Source organism: Gadus macrocephalus, chromosome 2 (assembly GCF_031168955.1).
Source record: "Gadus macrocephalus chromosome 2, ASM3116895v1".
NCBI lineage: Eukaryota > Metazoa > Chordata > Actinopteri > Gadiformes > Gadidae > Gadus > Gadus macrocephalus.
The window spans coordinates 9924691-9945898 of NC_082383.1; the positions used below are offsets into that span (position 1 = coordinate 9924691).

Consider the following 21208-nt stretch of genomic DNA (forward strand, 5'->3'; position numbering starts at 1 on the left):
GATGACGACGAGGAAGATCGGTGTGAGGACGGCCTCCCTCATAACTACGCGGCTGGTTTTCATGCGCGTCGAAGAGTGATTGAGACTTTTTTTTAACCCCCTCCACCCTCCCACATGTCACTAAACATTCCCGTCAACGTGACCAATCCCCACCATATCCCAGCCTTTTGCCTGCTCCTTTGCTTGTTTGTTTTATTTTTAATTTTTTTTAATTTTATTAATTTATTTATTTTTTTACATTATTTTATGCTACGTTTTATGAGTAGCCTATGTCAGTCTGCACAAATCCCCACACTTTCTCTCACACATTTTGAGTGCCCTGCCTGCGCAAACATTTTCTGGACTGTCCTGTTTTATTTTGGCCATTTTAACATCTTTATTAATAAATAAATTAATAATCTTTTTTAATTACCAAACTAAGAACATAAAGGCGCAATGCGTTTTAATAAAACGCATCCAATACACGGAATGTCCGATGGTGACGCCACTGAGGCTATAGCTGACGATGCTCTTAGCGTCCTACGAGTACCTACGAGCACCCCTGGAGTACTCGTTAGCTACGAGCGTTTTCAAGACGTTCGTTCCCAACGATGCTTTCGGGAAACGCAGTGAAAACTCTACGATGCCCTTTCGACGCACTTCACGATCCACTTACGCCCCGTGCCCACTACCTCCGTCAGTTGACCGTTGCCCATTGACTTTGAATGGGGACGGACGCGCAATGCATTGTGGATCCGTCCGTTCAGTTGGAGCGTTCGCCACCGTCAGAAAGTTGAAAAATTTTCAACTTTTTCGGCAGCGACGGTTCCGTCATCCAATCAGATCGCGTATGCAAATTTAAGCACTGTGACGCGACTCGGGCTCTGACGATACTGGAAAGCGGGAAAGCGGGTAATCTTGCATCGCAACAAGCAGGAAGAAGCGGGAAGAACCCGGCGAAGCGATTTGATTGGCTGACGGATGCCTCTGCAAAGACTACTCCCCCATCCGTCAGCCACGCCTTCCCACGTCCGTTGACTGACGGTGCAGTGGGCACGAGGCGTTAGGCTAACGACGCTTTCGGGAAACGGGGCCCAGGTGAGGCTGCTTAAACCAGCCATCAACCACACACACAACCACACACAAACAGTGGCATTTAACTTTCTTTCGCTCCGTATGTGTGAGACCAATCATGTTGCTGGGAGCGTATATCTTTAAGTTCCTAATTGTTGAACACAAACTCTTAAAAAGATAATGTTTAAAATAAACATTGTACAGACTGTACAATTGTACCGCTATAAAGTCTCCCTAACAGGTAACAAGCCGAAAAAACAGTACAATCAATCACATGCTTCTTGTTAAAAGATTTTTTAAACATGTAGGCGTGTATTTAGGGGCAGCTATAGTTATCAAACATAGCTGCTCTATATATAATACAGTGGCTGCTGGGGTACGGTAGAATAAAATGCTAAGGAAAAAGGCTACAATGCTACCTTTCTTTTCGAGTGTATCGAGTATAGGGTACACTGGACCATCCTTTAGGAAAAGAAAGGAGCTAATGCTGTCCCACAATTCCTTGCGGCAGGAACATTTTAAGAAATTCATCAATCGGCGGTTCAATCACATGACCGACAGTTATGTCATACAATCATATGTATGTCATAACTGGGATTCATGTCGATAAAAATGAAGGTTCAACTTGAGAAACCATTTCACGATGTGACAATCATTTCAGTTCACCTTGGTGCCTATACTTTTATTTCAGATCCTTGGTAATGAAGTTATATATTTTTCTCTGGGTTATATAGCCTGCATGAAGCAACACAAAGTATGCAAAGTATCTTAACATGTGCGCTTTGGAGACCATCTTCGGAAAGTTGTAGGTTCAACAGGACAGATCAACGTCAAAATAGGTACATCTTATGTACTTTCCTCCGTTCGCAGTCCAAGCACCTATGCATTTTCCTTCACATCTTTCCTTGACCTCATGGCGTTTTCCATCAAGGTCAAAAAAAGTCGGAATGAAAAAGGAAATTGAATATAATTCCATTAGACCATAGGCTAAAATAATCCGACTGCACTTACACTAGGCTGCCGTGGTGTAACCACAATGTTCAAAGATGGACTAATCAAACGCATCTTAGAAACTTTGCCCCATGTGTTCTTACTGTGTTGTTGCATGCAGGCTGTATGACAATCCATTGAAAAATATATAACTTCATTACCAAGGCTGGAATTCAAATAGAAAATTTGAATAAAGCTTCCCAGTCACAAAAGCTAAACATATTGGTTGATAATATTTAAAGATGGCAAATATACAATTGGAAAAAATAGTGGTTTACCATCATACTAATAATGATTGAGTGATTACTGTATGATATGAATTGTTTGCTTCACTTTAAACAGTGTCTGTAAAGATCCTCAGAGTGGGAACAGGGAAAAGATAGCAGCAGTCAGACTTTTCGATTTTATAACAAGGCATATAAACAAAAAAATATTTACTTTTATTTTCTTTGAATAACATGATACATACACACGAGGACACAAAGTCAAGATCTTGTCTTTGTCCACGCAGTTCCAATCAGAGGGAGCAGAGCACTGTAAGGCCTTCACTGTCACGGTTAGCGAGTGGCAGGCAGGCAGTTAGGACCCAAACGCAGACAGTTTGTGTAAAAGGATAAATTATTAACTCAAAGAGGCAAGGAACACGGGTTACACAGGTTACGCGGGGAACACAGGGAACACAGGGAACACAGGGAACACAGGGAACACAGGGAACACAGGGAACACAGGGAACACAGGGAACACAGGGAACACAGGGAACACACAGGACAGAACTCACCACAAACTACAATGATCCGACAAGGAACAAAGGAAATACAAGGGCTTAAATACCAAACACACGCAACGAGTAACAGCTGAGACACATTAGGGAGGGAGCAGTAATCACACAGGAGGGAAACCTAACATGGGGAGAAACATGACCGATGCCAAAGTAAAACAGGTAACACACCAAAACAAGACAAGGAAACAGACAGATCATGACATTCACCCCAGTTCAGTGTGGACCGTTGCACACATCATTCACATATCCCTGTGGCCTTAGACTTTGAGGCAACATAAAGTAACGTGAAAGCACACCATTTAATTGTTTTACCTATATAGTTGCCTTATAGATTTTCACGGCTGGACAAGGAAACATAGCAGCAGCCATACATATATAATTGTATCATGAGACAGAATACATAAAACATGATATTTTTGGATAAACTACATGCATTACAACATTCCAAATGTAGACCTGCATATACAATTTAATGAAAAGATGGAAAACAGCATTTCGATGAAAAATTTAGAAGGTAGGCCGACAGAAGTTTAGATCTTCAAACAGCCTTATAATAATATTATTAATAATGATTAAATTAATAGTGTGTAAGTTAACATACACATTATAAGAAAATGCAAAAATGTGTAAAGGATCTGTGATTCCTTTGTCCAATGTCACGTAGCATCTCAACCAACATCTGACACCGCATTGAATTATGCAAAAGACCTGTGGGGTTTCTCCTCTTGCTCACCATTATAAGTTCTGAAGTGTAAAACACGACATCTTCCTCCAGTTCAGCTTGAACAAAAACCATGTTCTCTGTAGGTGTGCTGCTGCTGCTCCTGGCTGCTGGCTCTGGTGAGGCTTTATGAGAAAATATCCAATCAATAAGAATACATATTAATTCATAGTTGAAGTAGCTCATTTATGACCAAAAGCTTAAATTCTCAACAGGTGTAAACTGTGAACAGCTTACTCAGCCCGAGTCTCTGACTATCCGACCTGGCCAACCTCTGATCATCCGCTGTCAGGTCTCTTATTCTGTTAGTAGCTACGACACACATTTGATCAGACAACCTGATGGAAAAGGATTGGAATGGATTGGAGGAATTAATACTGGTTGGAAAGGAGTGAAAGACTCCCTAAGTAGTCAATTCAGTCTTGCCGTTGACGGCTCCAGTAACACAGTAACTTTGCAAGGGCAGAACATGCAGCCTGGAGACTCATCTGTGTATTACTGTGCCAGAGAGACACAGCATTACAAACTGTTGTAAATGATGAACAAAAACCCTTCACCCGTGAGGTGTTATTACTTGAATCCTCCACAGGGGGAGCTCTAAACCAAACACATCATTCAAAATAGATTATTTAACTCATGAACATCAGCTGATAAATAGAGGGGGAGATTAATGCCAAGCTCGCTTGAACCTTTTATATATTGATCAGTTAGGCCTACTGTCATGGTCAGTCTGTTTCCTTGTCTGGTTTTGGTGTGTTTCCCTGTGTTTCCTGTTTTACTTTGGTATCTCTGTCTTGTTTCTCCCCATGTCCTGTCAAGTTTCCCTCCGGTGTGATTACTGCTCCCTCCCCTAATGTGTTTTAGCTGTTCCTCGTTGCGTGCCCTGTGTTTTGTATTTAAGCCCTTGTCTTTCCTTTGTTCCTCATCGTATCATTGTGGTTAGTGGTGAGTTGTGTTACCGGTGTAACCAGTGTTCTCAGTGTTCCTTGCCTTTTTGCCTTTTGGATTTGATAAATTGCCCTTTACCTGAACTGTCTGCATTTGAGTTCTACCTGCCTGCCTGCATCTGCTAACTCTTAACACCTACTGACTAACTTACCGACCAACTTGTTTGAAACACACAAACAGGGAGAAATATATTTTGATAACAACTCATGCAACTATTTCTTGTGAATATTTTTGCGCATTTCATTATCCTAATTTGTGTTAAACTTTCATGATTTTTTCATTGACATTTTAATTGTTACAGTGGATGTATCGCAATGGCGAGGCGCATCAAGTTTTTGGCAGTGTTCTCTAAATATTCTAGAACACTCCGGGTGCTCCGGCGGGAGTCCTGGAGCTCTATATCTAAATAATATCATATTATACATAGATATCTATATCATATAGTATATATTATCATGGCCAAAAGCTGTATGCGCCTCCAGACAATATTATCAATCTCAAACGACGGGTTGTGTCGGGTTTGTTTTATACTTAACACCATTTGTAGCTACTGGGGGACCATAGGCAGACTAGGGGAACTCATATTAACGTTAGAAAACCTCATAAAGGGAAATTGTCATGCCATGGGACCTTAAATCTCCACAGCTGGCATCAGCCAGACATATATCTTTTTAATTCAAGACAGAACACATATAACACCATATTATTAGACAGATAACTTGCCTTACAACACTCCATATTTAGACCTGGAAATAAAATGGTATAAAAGGACAAAAACCTGACGTTAACGTAAACAAAAAAGTTAGCTCTACATATATCATGATGATTCATAGCCTACAAGACATACCGCATACGCAAAATAACAGAGTTTACATCTTAAAACTGCCGTTATTCTCGCATGACATTTTACATTTTATCCATGTTATTTCTTGTAAAAAAAGCAAATATGAATAATGATGTGTATAATTATAAATTGTAACAACACTTAAAAATATTAATATTAAATATTATAGTAATATGGTTTAAGTAACACATTATCAAATTATACAAAAAAACGTGTAAATGATCTGTGATCCTTCCCCACCCGGCTCGCGCATAATTTCAACCAACATCTTCCGCCTAATTGAAATTTGCAAGTAAGACTGTGGGTGTTTCTCCTCTCGCTGAGCCTTATAAGTTGTACAACAGGACATCTTCCTACAGTTCAGCTTCAACACAAAACCATGTTCTCTGTAGCTGTACTGCTGCTGCTCCTGGCTGCTGGCTCTGGTGAGGCTTCATGAGAAAACATCCAACCAATAACAAAACATATTGATTAATAGTTGAAGTAGCTCATTCATGACCAAAGATTGTATTCTCTACAGGTGTGAACAGTGAACAGCTTACTCAGCCAGAGTCTATGACCGTCCGACCTGGCCAACCTCTGACTATCCGCTGTCAGGTCTCTTATTCTGTTAGTAGCTACTACACAGCTTGGATCAGACAACCTGAAGGACACGCACTGGAATGGATTGGAATGATTTATACTGGGAACAAATTAATGAAAGACTCCCTTAGTAGTAAATTCAGTCTCACCCTTGATGAGGCCAGTAAAACAATTACTTTGCAAGGCCAAAACATGCAGCCTGGAGACTCAGCTGTGTATTACTGTGCCAGAGAGGCACAGCATTACAAACTGTTGTAAAGGATGAACAAAAAACATTCAACCGTGAGGTGTTATTACTTCAATCCTCCAGAGGGGGAGCTCTGAAACAAAGACATCATTCAAAATAGATTATTTAACTCATGAACATCAGCTGATAAATAGAGGAAGAGATGAATGCCGAGCTCGCTGGAACCTTTTATTTAGTTTTTTATTTATTGATCAGACAGACCCACTGACTAAGTTACCGACCAAGTTGTTTGAAATATATAAACAGGGAAAAATGTATTTGGTTAACAACTCATGCAGATATAATCTGTGTATGGTTCGTTCTTTGAATATTCAGATTTAAAACAAAATCAGAAAAACCAAATAACAGTCGTTTTTTGTTTTTTCTGATTTGGTTTTGAAACGGAAAAAGGGCAAAAGGAATAAACAAATAATCCGTGGATAGTTCGTTCTTTGAATATTCAGATTTAAAACAAAATCAGAAAAACCAAATAACGACACATATTTTTCAATGGATTGTCATACAGCCTGCATGCAACAACACAGTAAGAACACATGGGGCAAAGTTTCTAAGATGCGTTTGATTAGTCCATCTTTGAACATTGTGGTTACACCACGGCAGCCTAGTGTAAGTGCAGTCGGATTATTTTAGCCTATGGTCTAATGGAATTATATTCTATTTCCTTTTTCATTCCGACTTTTTTTGACCTTGATGGAAAACGCCATGAGGTCAAGGAAAGATGTGAAGGAAAATGCATAGGTGCTTGGACTGCGAACGGAGGAAAGTACATAAGATGTACCTATTTTGACGTTGATCTGTCCTGTTGAACCTACAACTTTCCGAAGATGGTCTCCAAAGCGCACATGTTAAGATACTTTGCATACTTTGTGTTGCTTCATGCAGGCTATATAACCCAGAGAAAAATATATAACTTCATTACCAAGGATCTGAAATAAAAGTATAGGCACCAAGGTGAACTGAAATGATTGTCACATCGTGAAATGGTTTCTCAAGTTGAACCTTCATTTTTATCGACATGAATCCCAGTTATGACATACATATGATTGTATGACATAACTGTCGGTCATGTGATTGAACCGCCGATTGATGAATTTCTTAAAATGTTCCTGCCGCAAGGAATTGTGGGACAGCATTAGCTCCTTTCTTTTCCTAAAGGATGGTCCAGTGTACCCTATACTCGATACACTCGAAAAGAAAGGTAGCATTGTAGCCTTTTTCCCTTTTTTTAGTTATGGCCGCACTTGAACCATATGGGGATTTTATTCGTGAACTATTTGACAATGGAAAGACACACGACGAGATCGCCTCATTGATCATACACGGATTAGATATTTTTACTTGTTTCATTATCTTAATTAGTGTTAAATGATTATTATGCAATATATTTTGTTTTTGTTTTTCACTGTCATGTTAATCAACAGAGTTGCCGCAATAATCTTCACAGCTGGACTTGGAAATAAAGCATCAGCCAGACATATATAATTTTATCACAAGACAGAACACATATAACCCCTTATTATTAGAGCGATAACATTTCTTAAAAGACTTCAAATTTAGACCTTAAAATGAAATGTTATAAAAGGACAGAAAGCCTCACGTTATTCAAAAACAATAAAGGTAGGCCTACAATATCATGGTACATAAAAGATTATAACACAAAATGTTGATCTTAAAACAGCCTTTATTCTCAAATTACATTTAAAATTATATTAATGTTATTTTTTAAATACGAGCAAATATTAAAGATATGTATGATTATAAATCTTAATAACCCTTTAAAATAAGAAAATAAAAATAATATCAAAAGATATTATAGCAATATGGTTTAAGAAACACATGTCAAATAATGCAAAAACGTGTAAATGATCTATGATTCCTGTCCCCCGAGTCGCGCAGCACCTCAGCCACTCTGTGGCGCCTCATTGGGTTATGCAAAAAGGACTGTGGGTCTTTCTCCTCTCGCTCTGCCTTATAAGGTGTCAAGTGTACAACCGGACATCTTCCTCCAGTTCAGCTTCAACACAAACCATGTTCTCTGCAGCTGTACTGCTGCTGCTCCTGGCTGCTGGCTCTGGTGAGGCTTCATGAGAAAACATCCAACCAATAACAAAACATATTGATTAATAGTTGAAGTAGCTCATTCATGACCATAAGCTTATATTCTCTACAGGTGTGAACAGTGAACAGCTTACTCAGCCAGAGTCTCTGACTGTCCGACCTGGTCAATCTCTGACCATCCGCTGTCAGGTCTCTTATTCTGTTAGTAGCTACTACATAGCTTGGATCAGACAACCTGAAGGACAGGCACTGGAATGGATTGGACAGATCTATACTGGGGCAAAATACCAGAAAGACTCCCTAGGGCGTGTTCACACAGGCAGTTTTTTTATATTAAAAAACACCTGACCCGGGCGGTTTTTTACCAACTAAAAAACTGACAGGGTGGTTTTGTCAAGTTCATTCTAGAGCAGAATGTTCTAGAGCCAACGTTGCCAATCGGTTACCGTATCAAAGTGGTTTGACTACGCTACAGTAGCCGCGTTTACATGGCAGATCTATGCCGCATAGATTTCTATGCGGCATAGATCTGTTCCTAAAATGTGTTCCGAATGAACTGTATACATGGCAGTAACAAAAGTGTCCGTTATGTCTCTCGCGCACACCTGACACGTCTCTGGACCGGCGGCGACATAATGGATGTCTTATCACTATCGGGGATTTTAAATTTGATTTTAATGAAAGCACAGCAGGAGAGAGCTTTTCTCTGCCTGCTCCTTCAATTAAGAAGGAGGAGGACAGCGCAGCAACGTCAATTTCTCGTCAGATCTTTATATTTACCCTAAGCGCCGCCGCAAACAAGAGGAAGTTGGATGCGAGTCCGCAGCCAAGACTGGTGGGAGAGAGTGGTCTTACGGGAATTTAGTGTGTCGGTTACAATGTCGAGGATGAGAAAATTAGCCCTTGTTTTGGCGTTAGATGACAACGACGAGGATAACGATGAACCCTCCCGTTTGTGGGTGCATGACATAAACCGGGGACGGCAGCAGTACGGGGCGTTTCATAGTTGTATTCAGGAGCTACGGTTTGATAATGTCCCAAAATCCCACCGATCGTCCTCCAGATACTCTCCTTGTGATATATGTTGTGGTATAACTTGTTGGTCATGTCATATAACTCAACATGTTCACTAACAAGAACAACAAGTTTCTCCGTCGGGAAAGACGTCTTGGTTTGGGTCGCCATTCTTGAATTTCCAACGTTTTTCCTAGTGACGTAGGTTCTCGTTCATTGGTCAGCTGTCAAAAAACTGCCTGACGTCGGGTGCTTTTTCTTGGCGAGTTGAATTTATCCCAACTTGAAAACCACCCAGAGCAGTGAAAAAAAACCGCTGGCAGCGGTGTTTTTAAAAGCACCCAGGATGTTTTTACAAAAACACCCTGTATCATAGGAATATAATGTAAAACATCCACCCGCACCTGAAAAAAAAACTGCCTGTGTGAACACCCCCTAAGTAGTAAATTCAGTCTTTCCCTTGACGAGGCCAGTAAAACAGGGACATTGCTGGGACAAAACATGCAGCCTGGAGACTCAGCTGTGTATTACTGTGCCAGAGAGCCACAGTATTACAAACTGATGTGAAGGATGAACAAAAACCCTTCACCCATGAGGTGTTACATCAGAAACCCTCCAAAGAGGGAGCTCTAAACCAAACTCATAATTTAAAATAGATTGTTTTGATCAACATCAGCTGATAAATATACTATAGTGATAGCTGAATGCCGACGTACCTCAAATCACTATTAAATAATTAACGTTAATCGATCAGTTGGTCAGAAACTAAAGGATGACCAACTTACAGACTGTTATATATAAACAGGAAAAGGAGGAAATAGCATTAGCCAGACATTAACATGTTTAAATGTAATAGTAAACATGTTAATGTAATGTAATGTAATAGTTTCCCCATATAGTTGCCTTAGATTTTCACGGCTGGACCTGGAAACATTGCAGCAGCCAGATATATATAATTGTATTACAAGACAGAATACATATAACATGATATTCTTTGAGAAATTACTTTTGAATTGCTTTACAACATTCCATATGTAGACCTGCATATACAATTTCATCAAAATAGAAAACAACATTTTATTAAAAAACTAAAAAGGTAGGCCGACATTTGTTAGCCTTATTCTCAAGTAAAATTGTATGATACTAATGTTACTTTTAAATAAAAGCAAATATTAATCATGATATTTAAAAGCCCACTATGCAGGATCGGCCATTTCTTCGCTGTGTTCTCGGTTTGCGCTCGCACTTTTCCCTACACAGCTCCCCATACAGTTTCGTAAATATTTTACAACACTGTCGTAACAACTCGTTGATGACCCTTTCCCAACCACTTCTACGCTAGCCATGTGCATTTGTTTTCAAAGAAGCCGGTGAATGCGTGAAGCCATGTCCGAGGTAGGCGTTCATAAAGAGTAGACAAGGTTATACATTTTGAAATGATATATTTGTCTTACAATAAACCTGTCCTTTCTTATAGTTGACGGGGTTAGTGTTAGTTAGTTAGTCAGTGTTATATCTTATGGGTCAGCTTAGCTCAGGAGGTAGAGCAGTGGTCCCCAGCTCCTCCTAGCTGAGTGTTGATGTGTCCCTGAGCAAGACACTTAATCCAAACTGTCGCCTTGCGTGGTTGACTCTGCCGTCGGTGTGTGAATGTGTGTCTTAACCGATATAAGTCGCTTTGGATAAAAGCGTCTGCTAAATGACCTAATTGTAATCTTTGATTAGACATTTTTTCAAATTCATCATGTTGGTTTTTTGCCTTACGGCTATTGTGTAGCATCTTCTTGAGGGTTCTCTGGATTTCTTCGTGACACTTTTCCTGGTGGGATTATTTGTTTATCAAAACGGCGGATGCGCACGCAGAATGATGGCAAAAAAAACATTTGTTTGACCAGTTGCAATGGTTATCTCTGTGTGGTTAATATGCAGTTGCGGTGTTAATTAGCGATTTTGTCAGCTTACTGTTACATTAAACTGTAATAACGCGGTTATATGCTATAGACTATAGTATCTGTGGTATAAAGGCTGGGACGAATTGCAAATTATAAATATGTACACTTTATGTTGAAAGCATAGCGTCGCTATTCCAGTTGAAACAAATGGCGCAGTGATTATTCTTCAAAACGAGAGCTGGTAAATTGTGAAAAATAAATTAAACTAACGCGGTTATATGCTATTAGACCCAGTGGTATGGGTAGAGTACTGAAAATCTACACTCAAGTAAAAGTACAATTATTCCTTCGAAATCTACTTGAGTAAGAGTAAAAAGTACTTTGCTATAAAGTTACTCAAATTACAAGTTACTTAACATTTTTGTATTGTAGTTCACTTGGATCAGTGAAAAAGACATAACGTGTGTGAGTGAGTGAGAGAGAGAAAGAGATGCACTCTAAAACATATCTTCACAAGTTTCTTCATTGTGTGTATTGTTCATTAAACATACATACAACAATATGTACAACAAAAAATTTAATTTAATTTCTAACAAATTTACACTAAAAACGTAAATTAATTTCAGCTCTGTGCATATGACAAAAGGCAAGAGTTTTGTAGGAACACAACCAATGAAACGCTAACCAGGGTGGCTTGGTTAGCTGATTAGCCAATCAGATTTGTCTTCACGTGATCAAATCTTTGTTGCGATCCAGCCTACGCATAGCATGCACCAGGGCTGGAGTGGGGCACTAATAGCATGGACATAATAAAGGATGGACCACGGACTGGAAAATGGCCGCCCATTCATTCCAATGCAAACTGCTCAGTGGCGCATGGTAACATACAGGAGCGATTTGCTTCCGCGTTATGTGGCCAGGACACGTGACCTAGTCCGTGACGTACCGGATGCAGAGAACTTCTTCTTCTTCTAGTTTAGTGGCGGATCATAGTTTTTCCCCATATACGCGACCTACTGGACTACTACACAGGAGTTTGTGAAAAGGACGTTGACGTTGACAAGGACGTTGGCAAATCATACTTTAAATCATACAAATAAATTCAAAGAAAAAACCAAACTAACGAAACAAAATAAAACAAACTAACAAAAGAAATGAATAAATAAAAATAAAAAATATATATACTTAAGGTTAAATTCTTCTAATTAGGTTAGTATCTTTTATCTAATTTATCAGCAATTTCATTGCCATATATTCCATGGTGGGCTGGAATCCAACAGAACTGAATAACTAAACCAAGGCTTATAATATTTAAAAGAAGATGCTTTTCCTCTATCACCAAATCTTCACGTATTGAATTATTTGTTATAAAACTTAGTATCTACAACCCGTCTAAGAGCGGTTATCATTGTGGCCATCTCGATTGAGTATACTGATAAAGTCACCCACTCTATATCCATATCCTTTTTCAAATTCTGGAATATATATGCCAATACCACATTGCCGCAATGAAGCAGGACCTGCAGTACCTCCACCGGCAGTTCCCAGCAATGCAGATCGTCTACTCTACCATCAACGAGAGACGCTGGTGGAGGGCTGACCATCCGGGGAAGCTAAATCACGCTAGGAAATGGGTGAAGTGTGATGAACGCATTTGTTAGTGTAGAGCTAGGAGGCAACAGCGTAGAGCATCCTGGAATAAGGTTTAACTGCTGTGGTTTATACCTAAAAGACAAGGTTCATTTCACCAATAGGGGAAAAGAATTTTTTTTAAAAAGCATTTCACAGTCTCTTGAAGTGATAATCCAGAGTGGGTGAAACTGACACTTTTAGGGCCAATGCCTTCAGCCTTCTCCACTCTGAATTGTAATTTCAACAGTTTTCAATACTGTAAGATATAATCCAGGTCCTTAATCTTTATTCGATGATGCTCTTCTCTGCGTATTTGATAAATCAGTAATTATAACCTTTTTGGTAATCATTTGCGTTTATCACACTGTTCATTCATTTCACTGTTCTTCCTCTCATTCCTTTCCTTACTTCTTAGGCTACCTGTCTTTGTTTCCCCTTCCACTCTTCTGCCCCAGCCAAACAGCCAAAAAATGTGTTTTGTTCAAATTTGGGGTGGGGGGTCTTTTAATAAAAGCTTTTTTTTATTGTAACACTTGGTTCAAATCCTATTTCTTACACATGCAGCCATTTGGACACCATTCTATGATAGCTGATAACCAAGGTACACACTGTAATACTATAATCAAGAGGACATACAGGCAGTTCAAATAAAAAGAGATAGAACTTTATTGATCTGGAAACTTCATAAATATGTAAGATTGCTCCATATAATACCATAGTAACATAGTAAACGTATGTAGGCCTAAAAATTTCAGTTCAATGTTATTGCTTAAGAAACAGATTCCTTCCAACTAACTATTTTACGAAGAATGCAATCAATAATTTATATAAAAGTAAATGTTTACATATCGACCAGCAACGAAGTTGGAGTAGCCTACCCAAATATTGAATTGTAATACACCAACATTGTCAACTGTCATACATAGCTAACCATAACCCTGTCATACATAGCTAAACAAGCAAATGAAAATGAAATACCTACCAACGCAACTGAAATGTTAATATCAGACAATTTACAATATTATGAAAATTACGTAGGTCTCCCATAATCATTCAGGTAATCATTACATGCGTGCCTGTTCCAGCTATTGCAATGATATGTGTGTTATATATCCGTGTTCAACGCCATTCATGTCAAGTAAAGGACAAATCTCAGACTTTGGAAGTTAATGGAGTTAATGGAAGTTAATTCGGAATTTAATTTAATTCAGAAGTTAATGGAGCCGTGCACTTCAAAATAGGATCATAGCAAGGAGCCGTTTGTTTCAGTACGGCTCCTTTCAGCTGCGTACCCAACGTAAACTGCTAATAAAACGCTTGAGGAGGCGTTTTGAAAAGAAAAAACTTACATTTTTTTAGAACAGGGTAGAAATATAATTATGAGCCTTTGATTGATATCCAGACATTTCTTGCGGAGACACAATCCTGTTCCCCACTTGTATTGGAGTGGACGGCGATATCTACTTCTGGGCCGCATGAAATGACGGACCCCCGTCCACTCCCAGCTAAACAGCTGCAATACCAGGCTTGGCCTCTGAGCACGGGTGGATTGCGGAAGTATATGCCTGTCCTGGGGGCCTGACTAATAGCCACCGGGAGAATCCTCCCCGGTCCGGCCCTCCCCCCCCCCCCCCCCCCCCCCCCCCAACAACACGTTTTTCAGTGATAAAAAAAAATATCTGTAAAAAAGAATGATATAATTATAATTAAGAAAATAAAAATTTGTAAAATAGGCCACAGTTCTGCTCTGTGCGGAAGAGAATTGGCGCTCTGAGAATTGGCGCACTTCCTTACCAGACCGGTAACCATAGAAACGCCGGTAATCAAAAGCACTTTGATTCTGGCCGGAGTGCTCTCCGCACTACAGCCATCCGGAGGCGCACAGAGCTTTTGGCCGTGATATTATCTATAAAATTATATTATACTATTATATATCGAACGTTATAAGACGCTGTCACCGAGTGTGAGAGGAGAGTTGACGGAGAAAATGGCGGTTGACCTAGTTTCAAAGTTTATACAGTTTATGCTCGGTAATACCGGTGTAACGTGTTGACACGACTACTAGGCCTACTACATGTTCCAAATCGGTTAACATATTCTCCATCCATTAAAAGAGAAGGATCAGTTAAGTCATTCATTCGTCTGAAACATACCAGCCAGCACATACACCTTTGACTAGCAGCTTGTGCTAGCTGCAGCCTAGCACAAGCATAAATCCGTTATTTTTGAGCACTTAGATGCATCCCCCTCCAGCATCCGCCTCTTCTTTATTCTGGCCTTTTCAGCCCCTCCTTTCTCTTTTCTCTTCTTGCCTTCCATGAGTGCCACAACAAGCAAAAGCAAGCAACCACAAACTTGCCTTCTCTGTCTGACGCGTCTTTAGGGTCATGCCATTAGACATGGGGCCGCTCATATATTCCCCTACATTTCCGAAAATGGACTTGACCTGCAAGCTGTTTATTGGATAAACGCATTTCCCAATCCCAGGAGTCTTTGCTCCATTCTACGTCAAAGTTCTGTAACGCCTGAATAATGAAGAATTAAATGAAGTAAGAAAAAATTATGTTAAAAAAAAAACCATGAATGTGACATAGAGAGTAAGCAAGTGGTATACATTTTGGTTGGATGTTCCCAAGACAAATATTGTTTATTTCGGGGAATTTCACGGCGTCTTGACGGGAATAAATTATGCACAGGGCCGGCTTGCAGGCCGCTCACAACTGTGGGCCGGTCCAACTGACTTCGCAGGCCGCTACACAATTTTGGGCCGGTCCACCTGACCTCGCTGGCCGGCCGGCCGACCGGGAAATCTCCCGATCGTCCCGACGGCCACTCCGCCTCTGGCATGCACGCACACTCACAGCCAGACACAACAACAACGAACAAGTTCTAGAGTGGTCTGCAGAATACAGAACCTTTGTAACAAAGTATCTTTAGAATTATATAATAATAATAATAATAATAATAATACATTTAATTTAGAGGCGCCTTTCAAGACACCCAAGGTCACCTTACAGAGCATATAGTCATCATTCAAAACTATGTAAAACAGACTAGGAATAAAAGGAAAACAGGTTAAACATGAAGAATAATAATAATTAATAACACTCAAAGACGCCTAAAGTGAAGGGGGGACCTCACTAACCACCACCAATATGTAGCACCCACTTGGGTGATGCACGGCAGCCAATCGGTGCCAGAACGCTCACTACACACCAGCTTGAGGTGGAGAGTTAGGGATGAGGTGGAGAGTGAGGGAAAAGAACATTTAAACACTATCGACCATATTTAAACACTATCGATCACATTTAAACAATATCGACCACATGTAAACACTATCGACCACATTTAAACACTATCGACCATATTTAAACACTATGGACCACATGTAAACCCTATCGACCACATGTAAACACTATCGCCCACATTTAAACACTATCACCCACATTTAAACACTATGGACCACACGTAAACCCTATCGACCACATTTAAACACTATCGCCCACATTTAAACACTATCGCCCACATTTAAACACTATGGACCACATTTAAACACTATGGACCACATGTAAACCCTATCGACCACATGTAAACCCTATCGACCATATATAAACACTATCGACCACATTTAAACATGTAAACCCTATCGACCACATTTAAACCCTATCGACCACATTTAAACACTATCGACCACAATTAAACACTATCGATCACATACTCTACGTGGACCGTAACCCCGCACCCCCTGCCGAAAATATCGATAGTTATGTTATTATAACTCTAGTTCTATGATTGTAGGCGTAGCCGTCTAGGCTTCGCCTTATGGGGTTGTCCCGTGAATTTTTCAAACTATGCACCAATCAGCGTGGGCACCGCCCACATTTCCCACGGTATCGTGTCTATATAACGCGGTGTATACCGTCGCTCATCCTCCACGCTTTTCTTTCAGCATTTGGAGGGTAAAGCAAGTGGGAAACTAGATTGCTACGCCTACAATCATAGAACTAGAGTTATGATAACATAACTATCGTTCTATTTCATGTAGACTACGCCGTCTAGGCTTCGCCTCATGGGCTAAAGTGAAGCTGCGAGCGGAGCCCGATCAATGTACTCCTGCTGGACCCCAGTCAAAACGACTTGAGTCACCAGAGCACATTAAGACTCAAAAAGCCAAGGAAGTGTAAAACACAACAGCTTAATAAAAAAATTATTCCTCCTAGATCAAGCAAGGCAATGATCAAGAGAGAAAAAGTGAGTCTGTAAAGACTCCGGCTCTAATCCGTGTTTCATGGAACCCATGAAAAGGAAAAGAAAAACCAGAGCAATACGGTTTCCATTAGGTCCGCTACCACCGGGGGCGGAGCAACGGAATCCGGCTCTCCAATAAGGGGTCTCTCTCGGCCGTTTCTTATTTGAAAGAAACGGCGGGAGTTCCATACTGGCAAACAAAAACCACCTGACTGGCGGGCCAATAAAAAAAACCCTAGCCTGTTTTTCATTTGAAAAACTGTGGGGGCCGGGACCACTATTATCAGGGACAATCTCTCCTGTCTGACCCGTTCCAGAAGAGGAAGGATCAGCTGGAGCGGGGGAAACGCATACATGAGAGCCCACGGCCAAGGTGTGTGTGCCATCGCCAACGGGGGAAGATCCCGAGGGCTGAGGGAGAACCACCACCTGCAGTGCGTGTTCTCCCGGGACGCGAAGAGGTCCACCTGCGCCGCCCCGAACCTCTGCCAGATCAGTCTGACAATGTCGGGATGTAACCGCCACACGTCTTGGCGGGGACCGCCGCAAGACATGAAGTCCGCCCCAAAGTTCTGGGCGCCCGCGAGTATCTCTCAGACTGAGGAGATACTGATGAGCCCAAAGCCAGAGCTCGACTGCCTTTCGGTGGAGAGCAGGGGAGCGGACTCCCCCCTGTCTGTTGATGTACGCCGCCGCCCACACACTGTCTGTCCTGATCAGAACGTGGCGGCCGCGCACCAGGTGAAAGAAATGCAACAGCACTTTCCTCACAGCGTCGAGCTCCAACACATTTATGTGTGCTGCAGGGGGCGTGCGCCACTCGCCTCCGACCGAGTGAGAGAGGCACGTTCCTCCCCAAACCCGTCAACGAGGCGTCCGTGAAGACCACTACTTAGGACGCCACCCTGCCCAGGGGAACACCCCTGAGAAGGGCGGGGGGGTTATCACAATATTCCAGGGCTGGCAACACCGAACGCGGAACGGGGAGCACCCTGAGCTTGTGTCGCCTGGGGTCCAACCGTTGGCGAGCAAACCACCGCTGGAGTCTGCGCATAAAAAGCAGACCCAGGGGGACCATGGGGTGGGCAGCTGCCATCAGCCCTAACAGGCGCATGGTGGACAGTGCGGTCACGTTTCTGCGAATGCGAAAACGGGAGAGCGCCGACAGGACGGTGTCTTGCCGAGGAGGCGAAAGCATCGCAGTCATGGTGGCTGAGTCTAGGCAAAGCCCCAAGTAGACTGTCTGCCGGCTGGGGAGCGGGGAGCTCTTTTCCCAGTTGATGGCAAAACCCAGGAAGGAGAGATGGTTTATCAACGTCATGGTGTCCCTACTCGCGGTCTCCTCTGAGTTGCTCAGAATAAGCAGGTCGTCTAGGTAGAAGAGAATCCTCTTTCCCTGACACCTGAGCGGTTCCAACGCCGTCTCCACACACTTTGAGAAGGTGCGCGGAGCCAGGGAGTAGCCGAACGGCAGACACTGGTACTCGTACGCCATTCCCATAAAGGCAAAGCGGAGAAACATCCTGTGCGCCTGCCGAACAGAGACGTGGAAGTAAGAAACCTTGAGATCCAGGGATGTGAACCAATCGCCCTCTCTCACACACCGGAGCAACGCTCCGACAGTGAGCATTCTGAATTTCCTCGCGGCAAAGAATCTGTTGAACACGCGAAGATCCAGAATATGTCTTTTTTCCCCTGACTTCTTGGAAACCAGGAAGTAGCGGGAATAAAACCCTAGGTGAGACTCGTGGGGGGGAATGACAGTGATGGCCCCCTTCACCAAGAGACGGGCCACCTCTGCTGCCAGAGCCGTGCTCGCAGCCGGGTCCCGTAGCGTGGTCTCCACCAACACCATAAAGGGTGGGGGACGACGCTTGAACTGTATGGGATGGCCCCATCTCAACGTGTTGTCCAACCACGATGGTAGAACGCACCGCTCTTGCCAACACGCATAGCGGTCGGAGAGAGGGCGAGCCGACAGCTGAGGAAGACCCCTACCGCCTCCACACTGTGTGTGAACCAAGAGGGGCTTCCCATGAAAGGCAGGAGGCTCAGCGAGCGTAGGAGACGTACCAGAACCAGCCGCTGTAAAAACAATGAGCTGTCTAGACGTCGCGCTCGTGCCCGTTGAATAGGGAGCGAGCCGTCCGGTCGCCGCACCTGTGTCCGTGCGCTGTCCGCAGGCTGTAGCCACAGCGCGCGGACCCGTCTCCTCACCTTCCACAAACTGTGGAAGGGAGGTAGAGGGGATAATGTGGGGAACCAGGAGACCGGTACAAGCGGCCGTATCTACGGGCTCGTGCAATGAGTCTCTGGTCCGTCCAGGAGGCTCCAAGGGACGCCGTTTCTTAGAAGCTGGTGAACCAGAGGCCATGTGAACACGCCGTCCGACCGCCACCCTACAGCCACCGGGCTGAGGGGGGGAAAGAGGTGTGGTAGAAATTAATTATATTTAATATTAATTAATATTCATTTTATATTAATTATATATTAATGATTATTATAAACTATGATTATTATTAGGCCTGTATATCTAATGGTAGAAAACATTTAAAGCGTCCTGGGTTCTGATCCAGGGCTGGTCACGATGCCTGGGAGTCTTGGGTCAGAGCAGGGGTTGGGGCCCAACCCCCCAGGAGCAGGAAGCTACTGAGACAATGCATACTGACTCCACTTCCTGGGTCCTATACTATCTCGGTGACTATCTGGTTAGAAGAATTTGTTATTGATTATGTGTGGACACCAAAAACAAGAAACTGCTGAGTACTGTGCTGTTGTGTGTGCATAAGGAGAGGCTGGAATCTGTTGACGAGGAGTGACTCTGCAGACCCACCCTGCTGTTATCATTGTTGCTGTTTCTTCACGATAAAGTCTTTTGTCAATACTTGCTCTGGACCCCTCGATTTCTTTTACCCTCTCTTAAACTAGTCGAAGTGTTATATATCTCGGTTATAATCTACTACATAATTGGCGTCACGAACAGGATGAAATAGGGACTCGCCAGCTGCCAGGCCAGAGGACGGGACGCGAACGGATCATACGACCAGAGCTCAAGGGTAAGTTGTCTTGCCATATATAGGATAGAGTCGTTTGATCTGTTCTTTCCCCGTCTGAACGCTGAGCAGCAGGTAAAGTGTCTCTTCGATCAAACAAACCAAAATTATAGATAATGAGCCAGAGAGAGATACGGGGGCTCCGGGAGAGATTGACGTGCGCGTGCACATAGGCCATACGCGTTCTGTGGTTCTAAATTACCAAGGCGCTTTGTGGCTCCCTATTTTGATACGAGTTGTTGTTATTTGGTGTTTTGGTGTTTTGGTTAAATAGGCCTACTGTAAGTCCTGTGACTGTCTTGTGGAGGAACGAATTAGTGGAAAGTTCTAACAAGGACAGGGCCAGAAGGCCCGCAGGTCGAAAGAAACAGACCTGTAGGATTTTTTCTGACTGTATCCTATTTGGAGTTGAGTTGTCAGTTGGGAATTAATTCGTTTTTATTTGAGGAGCTTTCTTGGGATGCTGACTAGTGAATTTTAAATTCTCACCTTGGGGCAGTTGACCTGCAGATCCTGCACCAATGATGGTGAATTTCTGATTCCGATCTTGCTATTTTGAGAAAACAGGCTTCTCGCACTTTTTGAATAGATAAGTCTCCTGGTTGGGATACCACTTCAGGGGCCGTATTCACAAAGCATTTTATCTTACCGCTAGGAGTGCTCCTAACTCGCGCTAAAACATTTTACGTAGGAGTTTTTTCTTAAAAGTTATTCACAAAGACGCTGAGACCTACTCTTACTAAGGATAAATCACAAAGAGTGAACTAAGAGTGACGCGCCGTTGCTATGGATTACGTCAATTCTCGTGCACGAGTTTAGAAGCAGTCAGTTCGGTGATTGGTTGTTCAGACGAGCCCACTGAATCACCGAAAAACAAGGAAATAGCCTAGGCTAGAAATGAATTCCTATTAAGTAGTTATAGGGCAGTTAGCAGAATACACGTATGATGACAATTTTGTGCAGACCACGATAATGACGTTGTAGCCTGCACGTTCAAGAGAGAGAGAAAGCAAACAATAAAAATACGTAAAATTTAAAAGAAAATAAATGTTATGAACTACACAAGTGTTGACTGATTTGTGCCAAGGTGTTTACCTAAAATGTGTTTTCAAAGTGATCATGTGTTTTCCATCATCATCATCATC

At 42.2% G+C, this 21208-nt stretch overlaps 1 gene segment (V, D, J or C); it reads left to right on the top strand.

The window, feature by feature from the left end:
* Positions 1–3618: 3618 nt before the first annotated feature.
* Positions 3619–9805, top strand: LOC132474512 (Ig heavy chain V region 3-like). The segment is given in 3 exon segments: positions 3619–3664; positions 8337–8533; positions 9662–9805. Coding segments are annotated over 3 exon segments (387 nt in total).
* Positions 9806–21208: the final 11403 nt, after the last annotated feature.